General features: G+C 36.8%; 1 protein-coding gene and 1 non-coding gene across 2 annotated transcripts in view; both read left to right on the top strand.

The window, feature by feature from the left end:
- Nucleotides 1–16,118, top strand: part of TTN (titin) — a 266,306-nt gene that overhangs the window by 148,392 nt on the left and 101,796 nt on the right. Inside the window, exons 196-218 of the mRNA XM_058664684.1 lie at nucleotides 73–141; nucleotides 2,182–2,262; nucleotides 3,254–3,328; nucleotides 3,949–4,041; nucleotides 4,473–4,535; nucleotides 4,791–4,880; nucleotides 6,487–6,534; nucleotides 7,062–7,463; nucleotides 7,604–7,882; nucleotides 8,114–8,389; nucleotides 8,518–8,657; nucleotides 8,957–9,083; nucleotides 9,179–9,442; nucleotides 9,956–10,222; nucleotides 10,338–10,601; nucleotides 10,688–10,827; nucleotides 10,931–11,057; nucleotides 11,183–11,449; nucleotides 11,557–11,823; nucleotides 12,599–12,865; nucleotides 12,958–13,097; nucleotides 13,511–13,637; nucleotides 14,421–14,563. Coding sequence (XP_058520667.1) covers nucleotides 73–141; nucleotides 2,182–2,262; nucleotides 3,254–3,328; nucleotides 3,949–4,041; nucleotides 4,473–4,535; nucleotides 4,791–4,880; nucleotides 6,487–6,534; nucleotides 7,062–7,463; nucleotides 7,604–7,882; nucleotides 8,114–8,389; nucleotides 8,518–8,657; nucleotides 8,957–9,083; nucleotides 9,179–9,442; nucleotides 9,956–10,222; nucleotides 10,338–10,601; nucleotides 10,688–10,827; nucleotides 10,931–11,057; nucleotides 11,183–11,449; nucleotides 11,557–11,823; nucleotides 12,599–12,865; nucleotides 12,958–13,097; nucleotides 13,511–13,637; nucleotides 14,421–14,563 — 4,016 coding nt within the window. The remainder of the gene's footprint in view (nucleotides 1–72; nucleotides 142–2,181; nucleotides 2,263–3,253; nucleotides 3,329–3,948; nucleotides 4,042–4,472; nucleotides 4,536–4,790; nucleotides 4,881–6,486; nucleotides 6,535–7,061; nucleotides 7,464–7,603; nucleotides 7,883–8,113; nucleotides 8,390–8,517; nucleotides 8,658–8,956; nucleotides 9,084–9,178; nucleotides 9,443–9,955; nucleotides 10,223–10,337; nucleotides 10,602–10,687; nucleotides 10,828–10,930; nucleotides 11,058–11,182; nucleotides 11,450–11,556; nucleotides 11,824–12,598; nucleotides 12,866–12,957; nucleotides 13,098–13,510; nucleotides 13,638–14,420; nucleotides 14,564–16,118) is intronic.
- LOC118757897 (U6 spliceosomal RNA) lies at nucleotides 2,993–3,099 on the top strand. The gene has a single exon (XR_004995409.2). It is a non-coding gene; the product is annotated as a U6 spliceosomal RNA (small nuclear RNA).

The following is a 16,118-nucleotide window of genomic DNA, read 5'->3' as shown; positions in this document are numbered from 1 at the left end:
TGGAGTAAAATATTTATCAATTGCTTCTGATTACATATACAAATAATACAAGTAAGATCATATTCTTTAAAGCTGTTTCAAAGAAGAAAGTTCCAGAGAAACCTGAGGTCCCAGAAAAAGTGGAGCTTACACCACCGAAAGGTATTTCAGGAGCTGGAGAATGCTTTCCTATGCAGAATCTGTTCCTCTGGTTCTTCCATCTGTCTCCATACCATGTTCCATCTGTCTTTTTAGCAACCAGAGTAGTCTCCTGCATTTCTTGCATTTTTGTGGCTTTTATAGTCCTGCCTCATGAGTACCGCTTCCTTCGTCTCCATCAATTTCCTACATTTTATGGATAAATATTGCTTTGCTTTGTCTAATCCCATATGTCTTCTTGCATTTTCCAAAACTAAACCATCCTTTACTGGTTAGTTGAAAGTTACGACATATGTGAAAGTGATGAAAGCTCCTCTTTCCATTCTATTTAGGTGACTTATAGGGATTTGCCCAAATGTTCCCTGTCACACTCTTCTCACTGATGCAAAGACATTCTCTCAGGTGGACAGATCTCAGGTTTTAAGAAAATTTCATTGTCACTAAGATCACTTTTCAACATTCTTCATTAAATAGCATTTTCCCTATTTAAAATTAGACCTAAAGGAAAAGTAAATGCAACCTAAAAGGCTAGAAAATATCTATTTTTAAAAATTGCAGTTAAGTTTAATGATTAATAGTATCTGTGTAAGTAGTCAATACTTCCGAACTCAAATTCACTCTGGAATTTGAAAAAATCACCCATTGGAATATATAATGGCAATTCATAAAATGGAGATTAAAGTAATTTTATGAGAGAAATTAGCTAGTAAACACTAAAGTGACTATAATGATTTTTAATATAACTACACTGTCTTCCATGAGGCTCGAGTGACAATAAGATGTTTAAAATGAAATAATAATGATTATGTAATGACAAGTGCACAAATCTATTTTCACTATGTTCATCCCATAGGAAATCATTACAATGTGCATTAATTATATGCAGGATCTTGTGTAAGTTACTGTCAGTGAAAATAGTTACACATTAAGAATACTGATAATTCCAGAAGAATATTGAATATCAGCAAAATTTAACACGCATAAAATTTTATTTGTGAAATATTTGCTTAAAGTACTTGATATTAAAATGATTGTTGAAAGTGAAATACATATTTACCTCTATTATTTACATTTTTGAAGATTAATTTTTCATCATAAAAATTTCCCAACATTCAAGACTATTCAATGAATAGCAAGTATCTTCTCTAAAACACCAAATGGCAAAGTTTATAGAAATGCTTAGGAAACAGATTTCAGGTGAATAAACAAACATGGTACAGGATACAAATAAATTATGCTTTAAATTAGATTTTAATTGACATTGATAAAGATATGAAGTGGTCCTATGATTGCTAAGTGCATGTTGTCTCCCATTCAAATCCATGAGAGTTGTAATAGTAACAGCAGGCTGCTCTATAAATAACATCATCCAATATGCATGTGTCACTGTAGACACATGAGAAAATTCACTTCTAGGAAGACTTTTAATTTAAACTCAAGATTTCACTTTTCATGAAAATTAACTTCTAATATTAGTTTTGAAATTCTATAGTTTTAAAATTGTAGGTGAAGATTATTCCAGAAAGAAGACTTTGAGAAGGGACATGTCTCTTCAGTTTAGAAAGTTTGATATGGCCTTTCCCCCAACATCAAGATCACAAATGAAACCTCCTGGTTTTCATTCCATCAACAGAGAAAATTGAATGATGGCACCAACACTTGCCAATGTCATGTTTGTGCATGATTGCATTCAGTGGTTAAGATATCAGTAGATGTGGGCAACCTGTAATTGCATATTGTGGCAAAGATGTGTCATGAAGTTTGTAACTTGATAAAAGATTCATAAAATCAGCATAGAACATCTTACACAATCACTTAATGCCAACACATTTTTCTGCAGTTAATTGAACTGAATTTCATCACAAGTTATAAAATTGTTTGCAGAGGAAATGATTTAGAGTATACTGCTCTCGTACCTTCTGTAATATTTCTGTGCAGCAAAAATTGTTATTTGATGCAATAGAGCTAAGTTTGAGATTTTTCTTGTTGAAATCCCATTTTTATATGGATTCACTCCAAAATATTAAATCATATTTTTTTAAGTGCTTGGAGGTGAAAAGAAAGTTCGCAAATTACTTCCTGAACCTAAACCTCAACCAAAAGAAGAAGTTGTTCTGAAAAGTGGTATAGTATTTTCTATCATCCTATCAGTTTAAAGTTGTTTAAAAAAGGAAACTCACTTCTAAGCTTACAAAATGTTTCTGTTCCTTAGTTTTTGTTAAGTGGGATTTTTTTACCACATTTTTGTTTAACTTCATTGAAAACGTAAAACTGATTTCCAAATCTCTTAAACAGGAAGGCAGAGGTTTTGTAAGCTTTTACACTGTGTTGAAGTTTACATTGTTAATAAACATAACCAAATTGATAAAATTTTCAATTAACAACAATGGCCATGACTATCCATTTCATAACTAAAATGTGTGGTTAAAATACACTAAACCTATTAAACACTTTACATAAAACTATGTAATCCTAAATGGAGTATTCCGTTTAAAGAGTGATAACAGGATCATCACAACTAATTAACACTTTTAAAAGACTGAAACACTGAACTTTTCTTTGCTACTAATAAAACAATAAAGAATTAGAAGCAAGATATTTAAATGGAGAATCTTCTAACTTTGTCTTCAGATAGAATTGCTGGTTTCTTGCTTACTTTTTCTTGCATATCTCCTCTAAGTAAATTTCCTATTTTCCATTTAAATCCTTATTAATTATAACATTGATTATTATTATGCTTTTATAATTCAAATTATTTTTGTATGTGGGCCATTTCTAACAAACACTTAACTGTAGTTATCTGGGCACTATGTCAATTAGCAACAACCAAATGTTTCTTAAAAAACATTTAGATGTGCTCGCTTCGGCAGCACATACACTAAAATTGGAACAATACAGAGAAGATTAGCATGGCCCCTGCACAAGAATGACATGCAAATTCATGAAGTGTTCCATATTTTAAAAAACCATTTATGTGTATATTTGTTAATATCATAGGGCATTACCTCGCATGCTTTTCATTTCCTTGCTTTGTATATTATTTGTATTCATCAAGCTGATTCAATATCTTCATTAGTTTGTCTTTGTTTACATATAAACCTTTTTGTCTTTTAAGTTCTAAGAAAGAGATCTGAAGAAGAGGAACCTAAAGTAGAACCTAAAAAAGTAGAAAAAATTAAAAAACCTGCAGGTAGGAACCTCAGTGCAATTTGTGAAATTATCTTTTTACAAGGCATACATTTAACAAAAGGTTTATCTTGTAAACATAAGTGAAGTCCAGTAGAAACATAGCTTCATATTTCATTCATTTGTGATGTATTCTGTGTTTTCATTGTCTGCTTTCTGTTTAAGCATTTTTATAGTTACTCCCAAATTCACTCATGTATTTGTTTGCAATTCATCATTGTTACTTTGTCACTCTTCTAATGGAGTTGGCACAAGTAATTGGGCTGGCTGAAGAGCTCTTCATGGGAGGGTGAAGGCAAAGGATTCGTAAAATATGACAGCTTTTAAGTGGGTCAGTTTCTGTGTTAGCCTATCCCCAAGGGCTCAAATTATTGGAACATAGTATAGAAATAATTTGGAGAGAGCACGCAAATGCTGATGGGTGCTAACCATGGGCAAGTGAGTGGGATAAAAGAAAAACACATTGAGACAGGGTCACCGATAGACATTCATTGATATAAATATAAGATTTTATAAAAATCCATCAATTGAGCTTTTAGAAAATAGTATTTCAATATATTTTTGATGAGTTGATTTCTAAGTATTCATATCTTAACATTAAAAATTAACCTTGTTCTCATGAAGTACCAGAACCACCTCCAAAAGCTGTGGAAGAAGTTGAAGTTCCTCCAGCTACTGTTGAGAAAAAGGAAAGGAAAATTCCTGAACCAGCAAAAGGTATAAACCTAGGGATAGTTCTTAGTTGCTCCTGAAAGTACAAACATGTACCATTTAAAATATCATTGTTCTGGCATCTAAGCTTGAACAATGACTGTCACCATCACAGGTAGACTCATTTTCTCGACCATTTTCTTTTCCTGTGTAGTTGGCTAATGGCCATGTATTTGATGAATAAATTACTAGAAAAGGATCTATTTATGAGAAATAAGATGGATAACAACATTGTAGTAAAAAAGATTGCCTTTTTATATTTTCCAAATATTTTGCTTAAAACAGCAAGTAATCATAGATGAGATGTTGAATTTGATATCTGTATATGTGTAAATCCTAACATGTTCCAAGGTATATTAAGCCTGTTTAACTTTGGTTTTGAGTTTGTGAAAAATTGGAAAATTTGGTGATAAACTCATTGCTATGAATCATTTCAGTGCCTGAAATTAAGCCTGCAATACCTCTTCCTGGACCTGAACCCAAAGTAAAGCCTGAACCAGGTAAGCAAATTGGTCCTCACTCAGTGTCAACAAGCACACTCCATGCTTCACACAAATAATGTTATACCTCACAAGAGCAGGTGAAAACTACAAATGCACCCAGTGATTTCTAATGTCACTCTAATTTGCTTAATATGTTATTATCTGTAAAACTGTTGTTTAAGAATTTAAAGTCACATTAGTTAAGGCAAACAGGCAACAAGTAAGGGATTTGGAAGTGACAGAAGCATTAATACAATGGGTATTTCTCAACAGAAGTGAAAACAATGAAACCTCCTCCAGTGGAGCCCGCCCCAACTCCCATCGCTGCCCCAGTCACAGCTCCAGTCGTGGGAAAGAAAACAGGTATTTATTCTACATTTCCCTTCTGCTAGTTTGCCCTAGTGACTTAATCAAAGGAATCAAACTTGATTCAAATTCATGACTTCTTTATGTCAAAACATAGGCATGATTTAAACCTGGGAGTTTTATGATGAAATGTTTTAAGATTTTTTTTTTATTTGTTGGAAAGGCACAGAGAGAGGGAGAGATAAACAAAAGACAGCAACATATTCATCTACTAGTTCACTCCATAGATGACCACAGTGTCCAGCACAGGGCCAGGCAAAAGCCAGGAGCTTCATCCACATGGGTGACAGGGCCCAACCCCTTGGGCCATCTTCTGCTTTTCCCAGTGCCATAAGCAGGGAGCTGAATCAGAAGAGTAATTGGGACAGGACACAAACCAGTACCCCTATGGGATGCTGGCATAACAGATGCTGGCTGTGCCACAAGGCCAGCTCCTGTGTTTTTTTCATCTTATGCTTCATCTTATCCCTCACCCCAGGTACATATCATATTTGATTGAAATGTTTCTCTAAAATCATCCTCTTTCATATGCTTTGGGATCAAGAAATGAATATGTTTAGACTTGGTGAAAACTGAGAGCTGAACAAGCATCTTTACTTAGAGGAATCCCATGCAGCTTCAAAATTTATTCATGCCCTATGAAATCATTTCTTTTTAAGAACTCACAGTATGATACTGAAAAAGTTCTAGAAATGGATGGAATTGATGGTTGTACAACACTATGCTCTTGCTTACTACAACTCAAGTACACAGTTGAAAACAGAAAAAATGGTACTGTTTGCATTAGGTACATAGTAAGAAAGGAAAAAAAGATTATACCATTCAGACTTTAAATCAATAATTATTTTATTGAATGTTTTTAGTGGTACAACAATTTCAATTCCAAGCTTCCTAGATATATGGAAGCTACGTAGTAATTTATCACCTAGTAGATAATTTCAAACCCAAAAATTATATGATGTATAATTATTAATCATTAAGTATGCACCCTGACTAGTTGATCTTTTATTAATCATTTTAACCTTTTATTTAAAATTATTTAGAAATTTTTAAATTGTTCAAATATGTAATTATACACTTATATATCTTGTATTATATAAAATAATTTAGAAATAATATATAAAATCATCCCAAAATACATGTTGTTCTTGTTAGATGACATGAAATATATACATAAACCCTCTCTTTTTCCTTAGTCTTCTCTAGATATTTTTCTTTAACCCAAACACCAATAGAGAGAATTTTGTTAACTTTTGGCCCATTTCCCCTTTTTCTTAATGAGATTCTTGCTGACACAACCCTTCTTTGGTTTACATAATCCATACATACGTAAACAACTATGATGCTTAGGCTAATTAGGCAAGAGCAAGGAAGACTATAAAGGCACTTGCTTAAAGGATATTTTAAAACTAAATACGTTGGCAGTTTATCTTGGGCAGATGAATCTCAGAATATACCTTCTTAGTAGTAGTCAAAGTATTTTCCTAGAAGTTACAAAAATGCATTAAAATGAATAATAAAGAGCACTATTCACTCGGCATGACCTTCCATTAAACATAAAGTAAATTTGAAACTGTTAAAATGCTATTTTCTTTTGTTTTAGAAGCCAAACCTAAGGAGGAGGCTGCCAAGCCTAAAGGCCCCATCAAGGGTAAGACTCATTCCCATGTACCTGAATTAATACCCTTCACACTGTGAATTCCCAAGCTTTGTATTTAAGAGGAAAATTTTTTTCCAATTAGCCTTTATTTCTAATTGATTCTGCTAAAAATTCACATAACTTTTGACATTTCAAATCTCTTCCTAATGTTGTATAAGCAGATATTACAGATGTAATCAACTATATTTTAATATAGTGAACATTGTAAGTTCCTAATTTCATTTTTCATAAGCACAATCCTTTCATACAACAGACAAAATAGTTAGGAATTAATGTGAATATTTTATACTTACAGTTAAAACTTGAGAAACTGAAGGCCATTTAATATTTGTGGATTCCTTAAGTCATTCCGTCTGATACAAGGCAGTAGAGGTTCAAGTGTCCTTTCATTACCTGGCCTCTAACTTACTTTCTTGGAAGCAATGGCTTTATGCTCCCATTATCCACAGAGTAGCCAAATAGATATTTTCTGGCTCCTGTGGAGATATTAAATTGATTTTTATCTAACTTTGATTCAGGTGTAGCCAAAAAGACTCCTTCACCCATAGAAGCTGAAAGAAAAAAGTTAAGACCAGGGAGTGGTGGAGAGAAACCTCCGGATGAAGCCCCCTTCACCTACCAGCTAAAGGCTGTGCCGCTGAAGTTCGTGAAAGAGATCAAAGACATTGTGTTGAAAGAAGCAGAGTCTGTTGGCTCTTCTGCCATCTTTGAGTGTTTAGTCTCGCCCTCCACTGCAATCACAACCTGGATGAAGGATGGCAGCAATATCCGCGAGAGCCCCAAGCACAGGTTCATTGCAGATGGCAAAGACAGAAAGCTACACATCATTGATGTCCAGCTTTCCGATGCCGGCGAATATACCTGTGTGTTAAAGTTGGGAAATAAAGAGAAGACCTCCACAGCTAAACTGATTGTAGAAGGTAATTTCCAGTCTCTGAATGTGATCGGTATTGAACCTCCATGTAATAAACCTTCCTAGCCATAAAGTTTCATATTACTGAGTATTATTTCATAGGAAATAACACACATATTGAAATGTGGCCTGCAATCTCCCCCACAGAACTCCCTGTGCGTTTTGTCAAAACTCTGGAAGAGGAAGTCACAGTGGTCAAAGGGCAGCCATTGTACTTGAGCTGCGAGTTGAACAAAGAGCGTGATGTGGTCTGGAGAAAGGACGGGAAGATCGTGGTGGAGAAGCCTGGCAGAATTGTGCCAGGGGTCATTGGCTTGATGCGGGCCCTCACCATCAATGATGCCGACGACACGGATGCCGGGACCTACACAGTGACTGTGGAGAACGCCAACAACCTGGAATGTTCCTCTTGTGTGAAAGTAGTCGGTGAGTTCTTGACCAGGAAATGTTGTTCCGCTTGTTACTGCACTAAGATTGTGGAAGAAGGAGCTTCCTTTCCCAGTGCCTGAGTCTCAAAAATCTCTAAGAGAGCATATCAGACTGATTATGTCCAGTTTCCATTTGGTTCTATTCCTGAAATTTGCTGCAGACATAATTCATATTGCTTGTGTTACTTACCAAGATCATGATTAATTCTCTGGCCTCATTTCCATGCAGAAATCATTAGAGAGTGGCTCGTGAAACCCATACGTGATCAGCATGTGAAACCCAAGGGGACGGCTGTTTTCGCTTGTGATATAGCCAAGGATACACCAAACATTAAGTGGTTTAAAGGCTATGATGAAATCCCCATGGAGCCAAATGATAAGACTGAGATCATCAAAGAGGGAAATCATCTGTTCCTCAAGGTCAAGAATGCCACACCAGAAGATATCGATGAATATGCAGTGGAAATTGAAGGGAAGAGATACCCTGCCAAGCTCACCCTCGGAGGTACCAACATCTTACCTTTCATTCCAAAAGATGAGTTTTGTGTGTGTATACAGCAAAATAATGCACTTCATACCCAAAAGCAAAGCATTGCCTAAAGCATTATGTTAATTCATTCCTGCCCCATGCAGAGCGTGAGGTTGAACTGCTTAAACCGATAGAGGATGTCACCATTTATGAGAAAGAAAGCGCAAGCTTTGATGCAGAAATCTCAGAGGCAGACATTCCAGGGCAATGGAAACTGAAGGGAGAACTTCTAAGACCCTCACCCGTAAGTAGTTTCCCATTGTAAGAAGTCCTTTATGTGAAATAACTGCATTCTGACTCCATGTTTCATATTCAGATTTGGCATAATACTGACAGGTTCACATTGGGCTCCTAAACCTCAAAGAAGGGAAAAAATTTGATGCACTGTTTGTGAACAATTGAGACAAACTGTGTGAAATGTTGAGAGATGTTTTACTTCTAGTAGCAGCAATTCCTAAAACACTATGGAAACTTGTCTCTGAAGCTTGTCTCCCTTAGTATTTGTATGCAGTAAATTCCCTGACCATAAGTACTGTTTTTCAGACTTGTGAGATCAAAACAGATGGTGGAAAACGCTTCTTGACATTGCACAAAGTCAAACTAGACCAAGCTGGAGAAGTCCTCTACCAGGCACTTAATGCAGTGACGACTGCCATTCTGACTGTGAAAGGTACTGTGCTCTCAAAACTCAGGGAGTGGGCTCAGCTTCATTCCATGTTCTTCCATATTCTGAAAAAAACTCAATTGTAATGTTTGGTTTTGCAGAAATCGAACTGGACTTCGCTGTGCCTCTGAAGGATGTCACCGTTCCAGAAAAACGACAAGCTCGATTTGAGTGTGTCCTCACCCGAGAGGCCAATGTTATTTGGTCTAAAGGGCCTGACATAATCAAGGCATCTGACAAATTTGATATCATTGCCGATGGAAAGAAACACATTCTTGTTATCAATGACTCTCGCTTTGATGATGAAGGAGTCTACACAGCTGAAGTGGAGGGCAAGAAGTCCTCAGCACAGCTGTTTGTTACAGGTAAGAGCTGTTCCATACGTAGACACACATAAGTATTACATTCAAGATAGAACCCAGGGGCAGAAAGCTGACATAGAAGTTAAGGCATCTGACCCTAACCCTAATAAGTGTCTTGGTTTAAGTTCCATCTCTGCTCCTGGTACCAGCTTCCTGATAATACAGGCCACGGGAGGCAGTGGGTGATGACTCAAGTAATTTGGGAGATCTAGGTTGAGTTTCTCTATCTCACTCTCCCAAACTTGCTTACTTTCTTTCCTCCTCCTCCTCCTCCTCCTCCTCTTTCCTCTTCTTCTTCCTCTCTTCTTTCTCTGTTTCTCTATCTCTGATTGACTCTCTCATCAACCCCCCCCCCACACACACACACAAAAGCATTCTTAAGTTTTTCAAATGGAGGATTGGTCCATTCAGAGAGGTGCCATGTAAAATGATTCCTTTTTACCCAAGCAGATTAGAGTGGAGTTAGTCTGAAGGTGAATATCCTGTCTGAGAATACTATACATATTTGCCTTACAGGTATAAGATTGAAGTTCATGTCACCTCTTGAAGACCAAACAGTAAAAGAAGGCGAAACAGCAACTTTTGTCTGTGAGCTTTCCCATGAAAAGATGCATGTATCCTGGTTTAAAAATGATGTCAAGCTCCACACGAGCAGAACGGTACTCATGTCGTCTGAGGGCAAAACTTACAAATTGGAAATAAAAGAAGTGACTCTGGATGATATATCTCAGATCAAGGCCCAAGTCAAGGACCTGAGCTCTACAGCACAGCTCAAAGTCTTAGGTAAATGCGACCAACTACTGGAGTCAGTCACTGAATGGTGGGAATGGGTGAGGATGCTCTCACAGCCAGTGACTCTTGAATAAGCTTGCCTTTTCCTGTCCTGCTAATTTTTCAGAGGCCGACCCCTATTTCACTGTGAAATTACATGACAAAACAGGAGTCGAGAAGGATGAGATTATTCTGAAGTGTGAAGTGAGCAAAGATGTGCCAGTGAAATGGTTCAAAGATGGAGAGGAGATCGTACCTTCACCCAAACATTCCATCAAAACAGACGGTCTGCGCCGCATCTTAAAAATCAAAAAAGCGGAACTCAAAGATAAAGGCGAATATGTGTGTGACTGTGGCACAGACACGACCAAAGCCAATGTTACCGTTGAGGGTGAGTGAATCAGAAACAAGAAATGTCTTCTGCCTGTACTTCCAGCTTACTTCAGAGTCACATAACAAAACTTGTTGTCTTTTCAGCGCGACTCATAAAAGTGGAAAAGCCTCTGTATGGAGTAGAAGTATTTGTTGGTGAAACAGCCCGCTTTGAAATTGAACTTTCTGAACCTGATGTCCATGGCCAGTGGAAGCTAAAAGGAGAACCTTTGACTGCTTCCCCTGTGAGTCAAGATTAGCTAACTCGATGGGTGAAAAGATATGAAATTTCCCAGAGGTTTGCGGTAATAACCATTTATGTAAATGGTCTTTGTTTCCTTCAAACAGGACTGTGAAATCATCGAAGATGGCAAGAAGCATATTCTAGTCCTTTATAACTGTCAGCTGGATATGACTGGAGAAGTTTCTTTCCAAGCTGCCAATGCGAAGTCTGCAGCCAATCTCAAAGTGAAAGGTATATTTTGCTAGTCAACCACCTTTTTGTATTGTCTTTCAAGACTTCATTTGAAGACCCTGAACTGATCCAGAATGATGAGCAAAAGTGTGTTCTGACTTCACCATCCTGTCTTCTTCTTTCAGAATTGCCACTAATATTCATCACACCTCTCAGTGATGTTAAAGTCTTCGAGAAGGATGAGGCTAAATTTGAGTGTGAAGTTTCCAGGGAGCCAAAAACATTCCGTTGGCTAAAAGGAACCCAAGAAATTGCAAGTGATGACAAATTTGAGCTGATGAAAGATGGCACAAGGCACTCAATGATAATCAAATCAGCTGCTTTTGAAGATGAAGCAAAATACATGTTTGAGGCTGAAGATAAGCGCACCAGTGGCAAACTGATCATTGAAGGTCAACATTTTCATCAGATGACCCACATCTAAGATGATTCTTGTTTGCTTTTACTTAAATACTTCTTCCCTCAGATGTTGATTCATGAATTATTTTTCTCTTAACAGGAATCCGCCTCAAATTCCTTACCCCTCTCAAGGATGTGACAGCCAAAGAGAGGGAAAATGCCGTGTTCACTGTGGAGTTGTCTCATGACAACATTCCAGTTAGCTGGTTCAAGAATGACCAACGCCTACACACCAGCAAGCGGGTCTCAATGCAAGACGAAGGAAAAACTCATTCAATCACATTCAAGGACCTCTCTATTGATGACACCTCCCAAATCAGAGTAGAAGCGATGGGGATAAGCTCAGAAGCTAAACTCACTGTCCTCGGTAGGTTTACACTAAATGCGGTAGAAATTTGTGGTGTATCTATTACGACATCTTCATGTTCTATCACATGAATGCAGCCCTGAGCCTTAGGAGGCCATCACATATATAATTGGGCTTATTTCTAAGTTGTCTTTTATCAAAAATAGGAAGATTTTTAAGTAATGAAGATTTTATCTTAGCCCCACACAATAGCTAGCTAAAATTGAATTTAAACTATTAATTATTGGTTAATTAGTCATTGATTCCTATGACATTTAAAATAACTGTACATCTTCCGTTTATCAAATATTGCTTCAAGGAAAAGGTTTTTTTAAGTTTTAATGAGAGAGGATTACTTAGAACGTACATTAATAAGCATCACTTTTCAGGCTGCTTAATATCAAGAAGATTAAAAATAAAATTGAATATATCTATGTATAGACACTGTTAGAGACAAACTAAAAATAATGAGAATCTGAAAGTTTAAAGCTAATCTACCTTTATAATAGGGATGCTGAAAAGTTAGCAATTTTAAAAAAGTTAGCAATTTAGTCAAATAATGAATAAAGGATTTTAAGCGAAATTTCATATCATCTTTTAAAATAATAAAATACTTTAAGTAGACTATAAATGGTTTACATTTTGATAAATCAATCCCATGCACTGATTCCCTTTCTCTTGTTAGTAGAACTTTTGGATGCAAATGTATTAACTAACACTCGGGACAGTAAATACATACCCAACGTTTCTGAGCTGCCTGCTAAGTGAGGGGTTCTCACGTATGTTTGCCCTGCAGAGGGAGATCCATACTTCACAGGAAAACTTCAAGATTACACCGGTGTAGAGAAGGATGAAGTGATTCTTCAGTGTGAAATCAGCAAAGCAGATGCACCAGTGAAATGGTTTAAGGATGGCAAGGAAATAAAACCATCCAAAAATGTTGTTATTAAGGCAGATGGCAAAAAACGTATGCTAATCCTAAAGAAAGCCTTAAAATCGGATATTGGACAGTATACCTGTGACTGTGGAACAGACCAGACCTCAGGAAAGCTTGACATCGAAGGTAAGGAAATGTCCATGGGTTTCATTCTTATAGCTGCTGGGAATTATTTCTGCCAGAGGCTAACTGCCAACGCTGACCATCCACTTTTGCAGATCGGGAAATTAAACTGGTTCGACCGTTGTACAGTGTGGAGGTGATAGAGACGGAGACAGCTCGCTTTGAAACCGAAATCTCAGAAGATGATATCCATGCCAACTGGAAACTCAAGGGAGAGGCGTTACTCCAAACACCTGTAAGGCTATTTCGGAGCTTGTCAACACCACGAGGAGCTGTATGAAATAGGAAAGGACAGGCGAAAAATCAGAGTGCATGCTGGGCATTTAAAACACAGTATCAGGTTCTCCAACAGACCTTACGTCAAAGAAAAATAACAGCACTTAAGAATGGGCTTGAAATGAGCACATATCCATTATTTTTGAACCACCAAATGAGGACAATGTTATAGTTACTCTGTCATGGTGTTAATTTGTTTGGAAGAACAAAACAAGAATAAATACATTAACTTTACTTCACAGAAAATAAGAGCTCAATCTTACATGAAGTTTCTTAGCCCTTGTAATATATTTTTTTAATCTGCTGTTCTTAACAAAAAAAAAGTGTCAAAGACAATGATTTTCTAAGAAATTTTCCCTTGTTTTGTTATAGGATTGTGAGATTAAAGAAGAAGGCAAAATACACTTTCTCATTTTGCACAACTGCCGCCTGGATCAGACGGGTGGGGTGGATTTCCAAGCCGCCAATGTTAAATCTAGTGCCCACCTCCGAGTTAAGCGTAAGTATTTTGGGTTTGTGTGTGTGTGTGTTTGCTGAAAATTGAACTTATGCTCTCAATGTGAGTACACCTCATTGGAATTCATTAGAAAATATCATGAAAGTTCAAATTCCAGCTTTCTTGTATTCCCTTGATATCCTAGTATAGACATGTTCAAAATTGAAATTTCATTGACCCTGCCATCTGCACAGAAAGAATATGAACAAGGCAGATTTTCCTGTATCCTTTCCTTCAAAGTATAATACGTATCCACAGTAAGAAAAAGCCAAAAAGCCTCAAAGACCAGTGCTCAAGTGACTGTGTAACTATAACACCATAAAGACAAACCTTGCTGTGTGGACATTTCAGATTCAAAAAAGCAAGACAGAGAACATGAAGCTAACATTTTGGGAAGGTGCAAAGTGTTTGATGGACACAGGCAGGCTATGTGACAGCGGGGTCCCGGGCCTCTCCCAATCAGAGTCTTAGTTATTTTGGAAGTGCATGCCTTTTGTAGCAAGAGAACTTGACGCCTGGCCGAGGGACAGATGCAGAGCAGGTTTCTTGCTGACCTTGTACATTCGAGCCCCAAGGGCCCCTACAAATAGCGGCTCTCCAGTGACTGGAGCCTTCCCTTTCTCAGCACCATGGGGCCCCATGCACAGGAATGATAGAACAGCGGCCGGTCCTCTTCCTCTTTCCTTCCTGGAGAAGGCAAACATGGATATTCACGACTAACTCTACATCCGTTCTTTCGGAATTACAAAATGAGTAACGCGAAGCTGTTCCTTTCCTCTCGCAAAGCTCGGGTAATTGGCCTTCTGCGGCCCCTGAAGGATGTCACCGTGACAGCAGGGGAAACAGCCACCTTCGACTGTGAACTTTCTTACGAAGACATCCCAGTGGAATGGTATCTCAAAGGAAAGAAACTAGAGCCCAGCGACAAGGTAAAAAGCGGGCACACGGCTGCCTTGTGGTGCCCCGCCCTGTACTCTTTTCTCTTAAGCTCTTCCACCTTTGCTTGCGTAATCCTTATTTCCGCGCTTTCTGCCTTCCACCTGCCCACCTTCTACTTTCCGCTCCTACCTCTGCTCTCATTTCTTCTGAAATTGTAAGATAGATTTGTAATATTTAAGGGGGGATCACCTTGATGATATCTTTATTGAAATACAATTTAAATGTAAAGGATGATCAAAGTTGAGGTTTTCCCTGTTTTAAAAGACACAACCGCATTAGTTATCAATAAGAATTTGACCAGGCGGAAGCCAGCTAGAAGTAAAAAGGCTTTCTGACTGTGTGCTCTGCAATAGTGATGCACATTAAATTTTGCAGCTAGTTGTCTCCATACTATCTAGAGTTCTGCATATAAGGAGATTAAGGGTAGAAGATTGGAATTCCATTTCAGGCAGTTGATCAAGTAGTTGAGATAACTTCTGGGCGGATCTGCTCTTCAAGCACTTCTCCAAAGCTATTTTTATCCCTCCAAGGGCTTTGGGCTGTGCAAATTCTGGAATGCAAGGGGACTATTTAAAGTACAACTGATGGGACTGACAAAAAAAAAGAATACAGTAATTATCCATGAACATGAATAAGTGTATAAGATGGTTTAGTAAGTAACCAGTGTCTAGTCTTGTCCTTAACTTTTTCTAAAATGTTACACATCAAGCAACTGCTTTTATATAGAGCTAGACAGAAAATATAATTGGCGTAAATTAAATTGTGCATTTTGCTCCCATAAATAATACACATATTTAAAATATTTTGTAATTTACCATTAATCCTTAATTCTAGAAATAAGGTATGTTGAAAGTGTTCAGCATTAGGTAGAAATAATGTAGAAAACTACGTTAATCATGACATTTCTCCCAATTTTCATAAATAATGTCCAATATGAATAATATGATAAATCAATATTGAGAATTTAAGGCTATATTTTAAAACGGTTTAAGTTGATTAAACTCATAAAGTTGATTAAAGTAGTCTTTCAGCAACCACTGTAGAACAAAAATAGAGATGGTATTCCACAAAGTGATTAAAACGGAATTCAGTAACAGGCATCTTTCTACCAAGTAGAGGAAAACGGTACATTCAAATTGTAGAATAAGAGCTAAGTCACTTATCAGAAAACCATCCTACAATTAAGTGTCCTAAAAACTGAACTGGATAGCCAAACTTGTTTTACTATATATTTATATATAATAATATTACATCTATATATAATATAAATTTATATATTTTTTATATTTATATATAATATTATATATATTTACTATATATTACTAAATTCTTTTGTTCAAATTAAGAGCTTTTCTTAATTGAAAATCAGTTTCTTTTATACTGTAAAACATGTACTATTATAATTTTTCAATGCAGATTCCTAAAGATCTTGCAATTTTATACTAAAAAAAACCTTACTGTCTCTAAAATATTTTTCTGTAGTTAGAACGGATCAGCTTACCAGAATTCTATAGGGCCCCTTGGTATGTCTCCTCACATAGGAAT

The sequence above is a fragment of the Ochotona princeps genome, chromosome 5, assembly GCF_030435755.1.
Source record: "Ochotona princeps isolate mOchPri1 chromosome 5, mOchPri1.hap1, whole genome shotgun sequence".
In the NCBI taxonomy this organism is placed as follows: Eukaryota; Metazoa; Chordata; class Mammalia; order Lagomorpha; family Ochotonidae; genus Ochotona; species Ochotona princeps.
The sequence above is the reverse complement of the archived record's forward strand: the minus strand, read 5'-3'. Positions and strand labels throughout refer to the sequence as shown.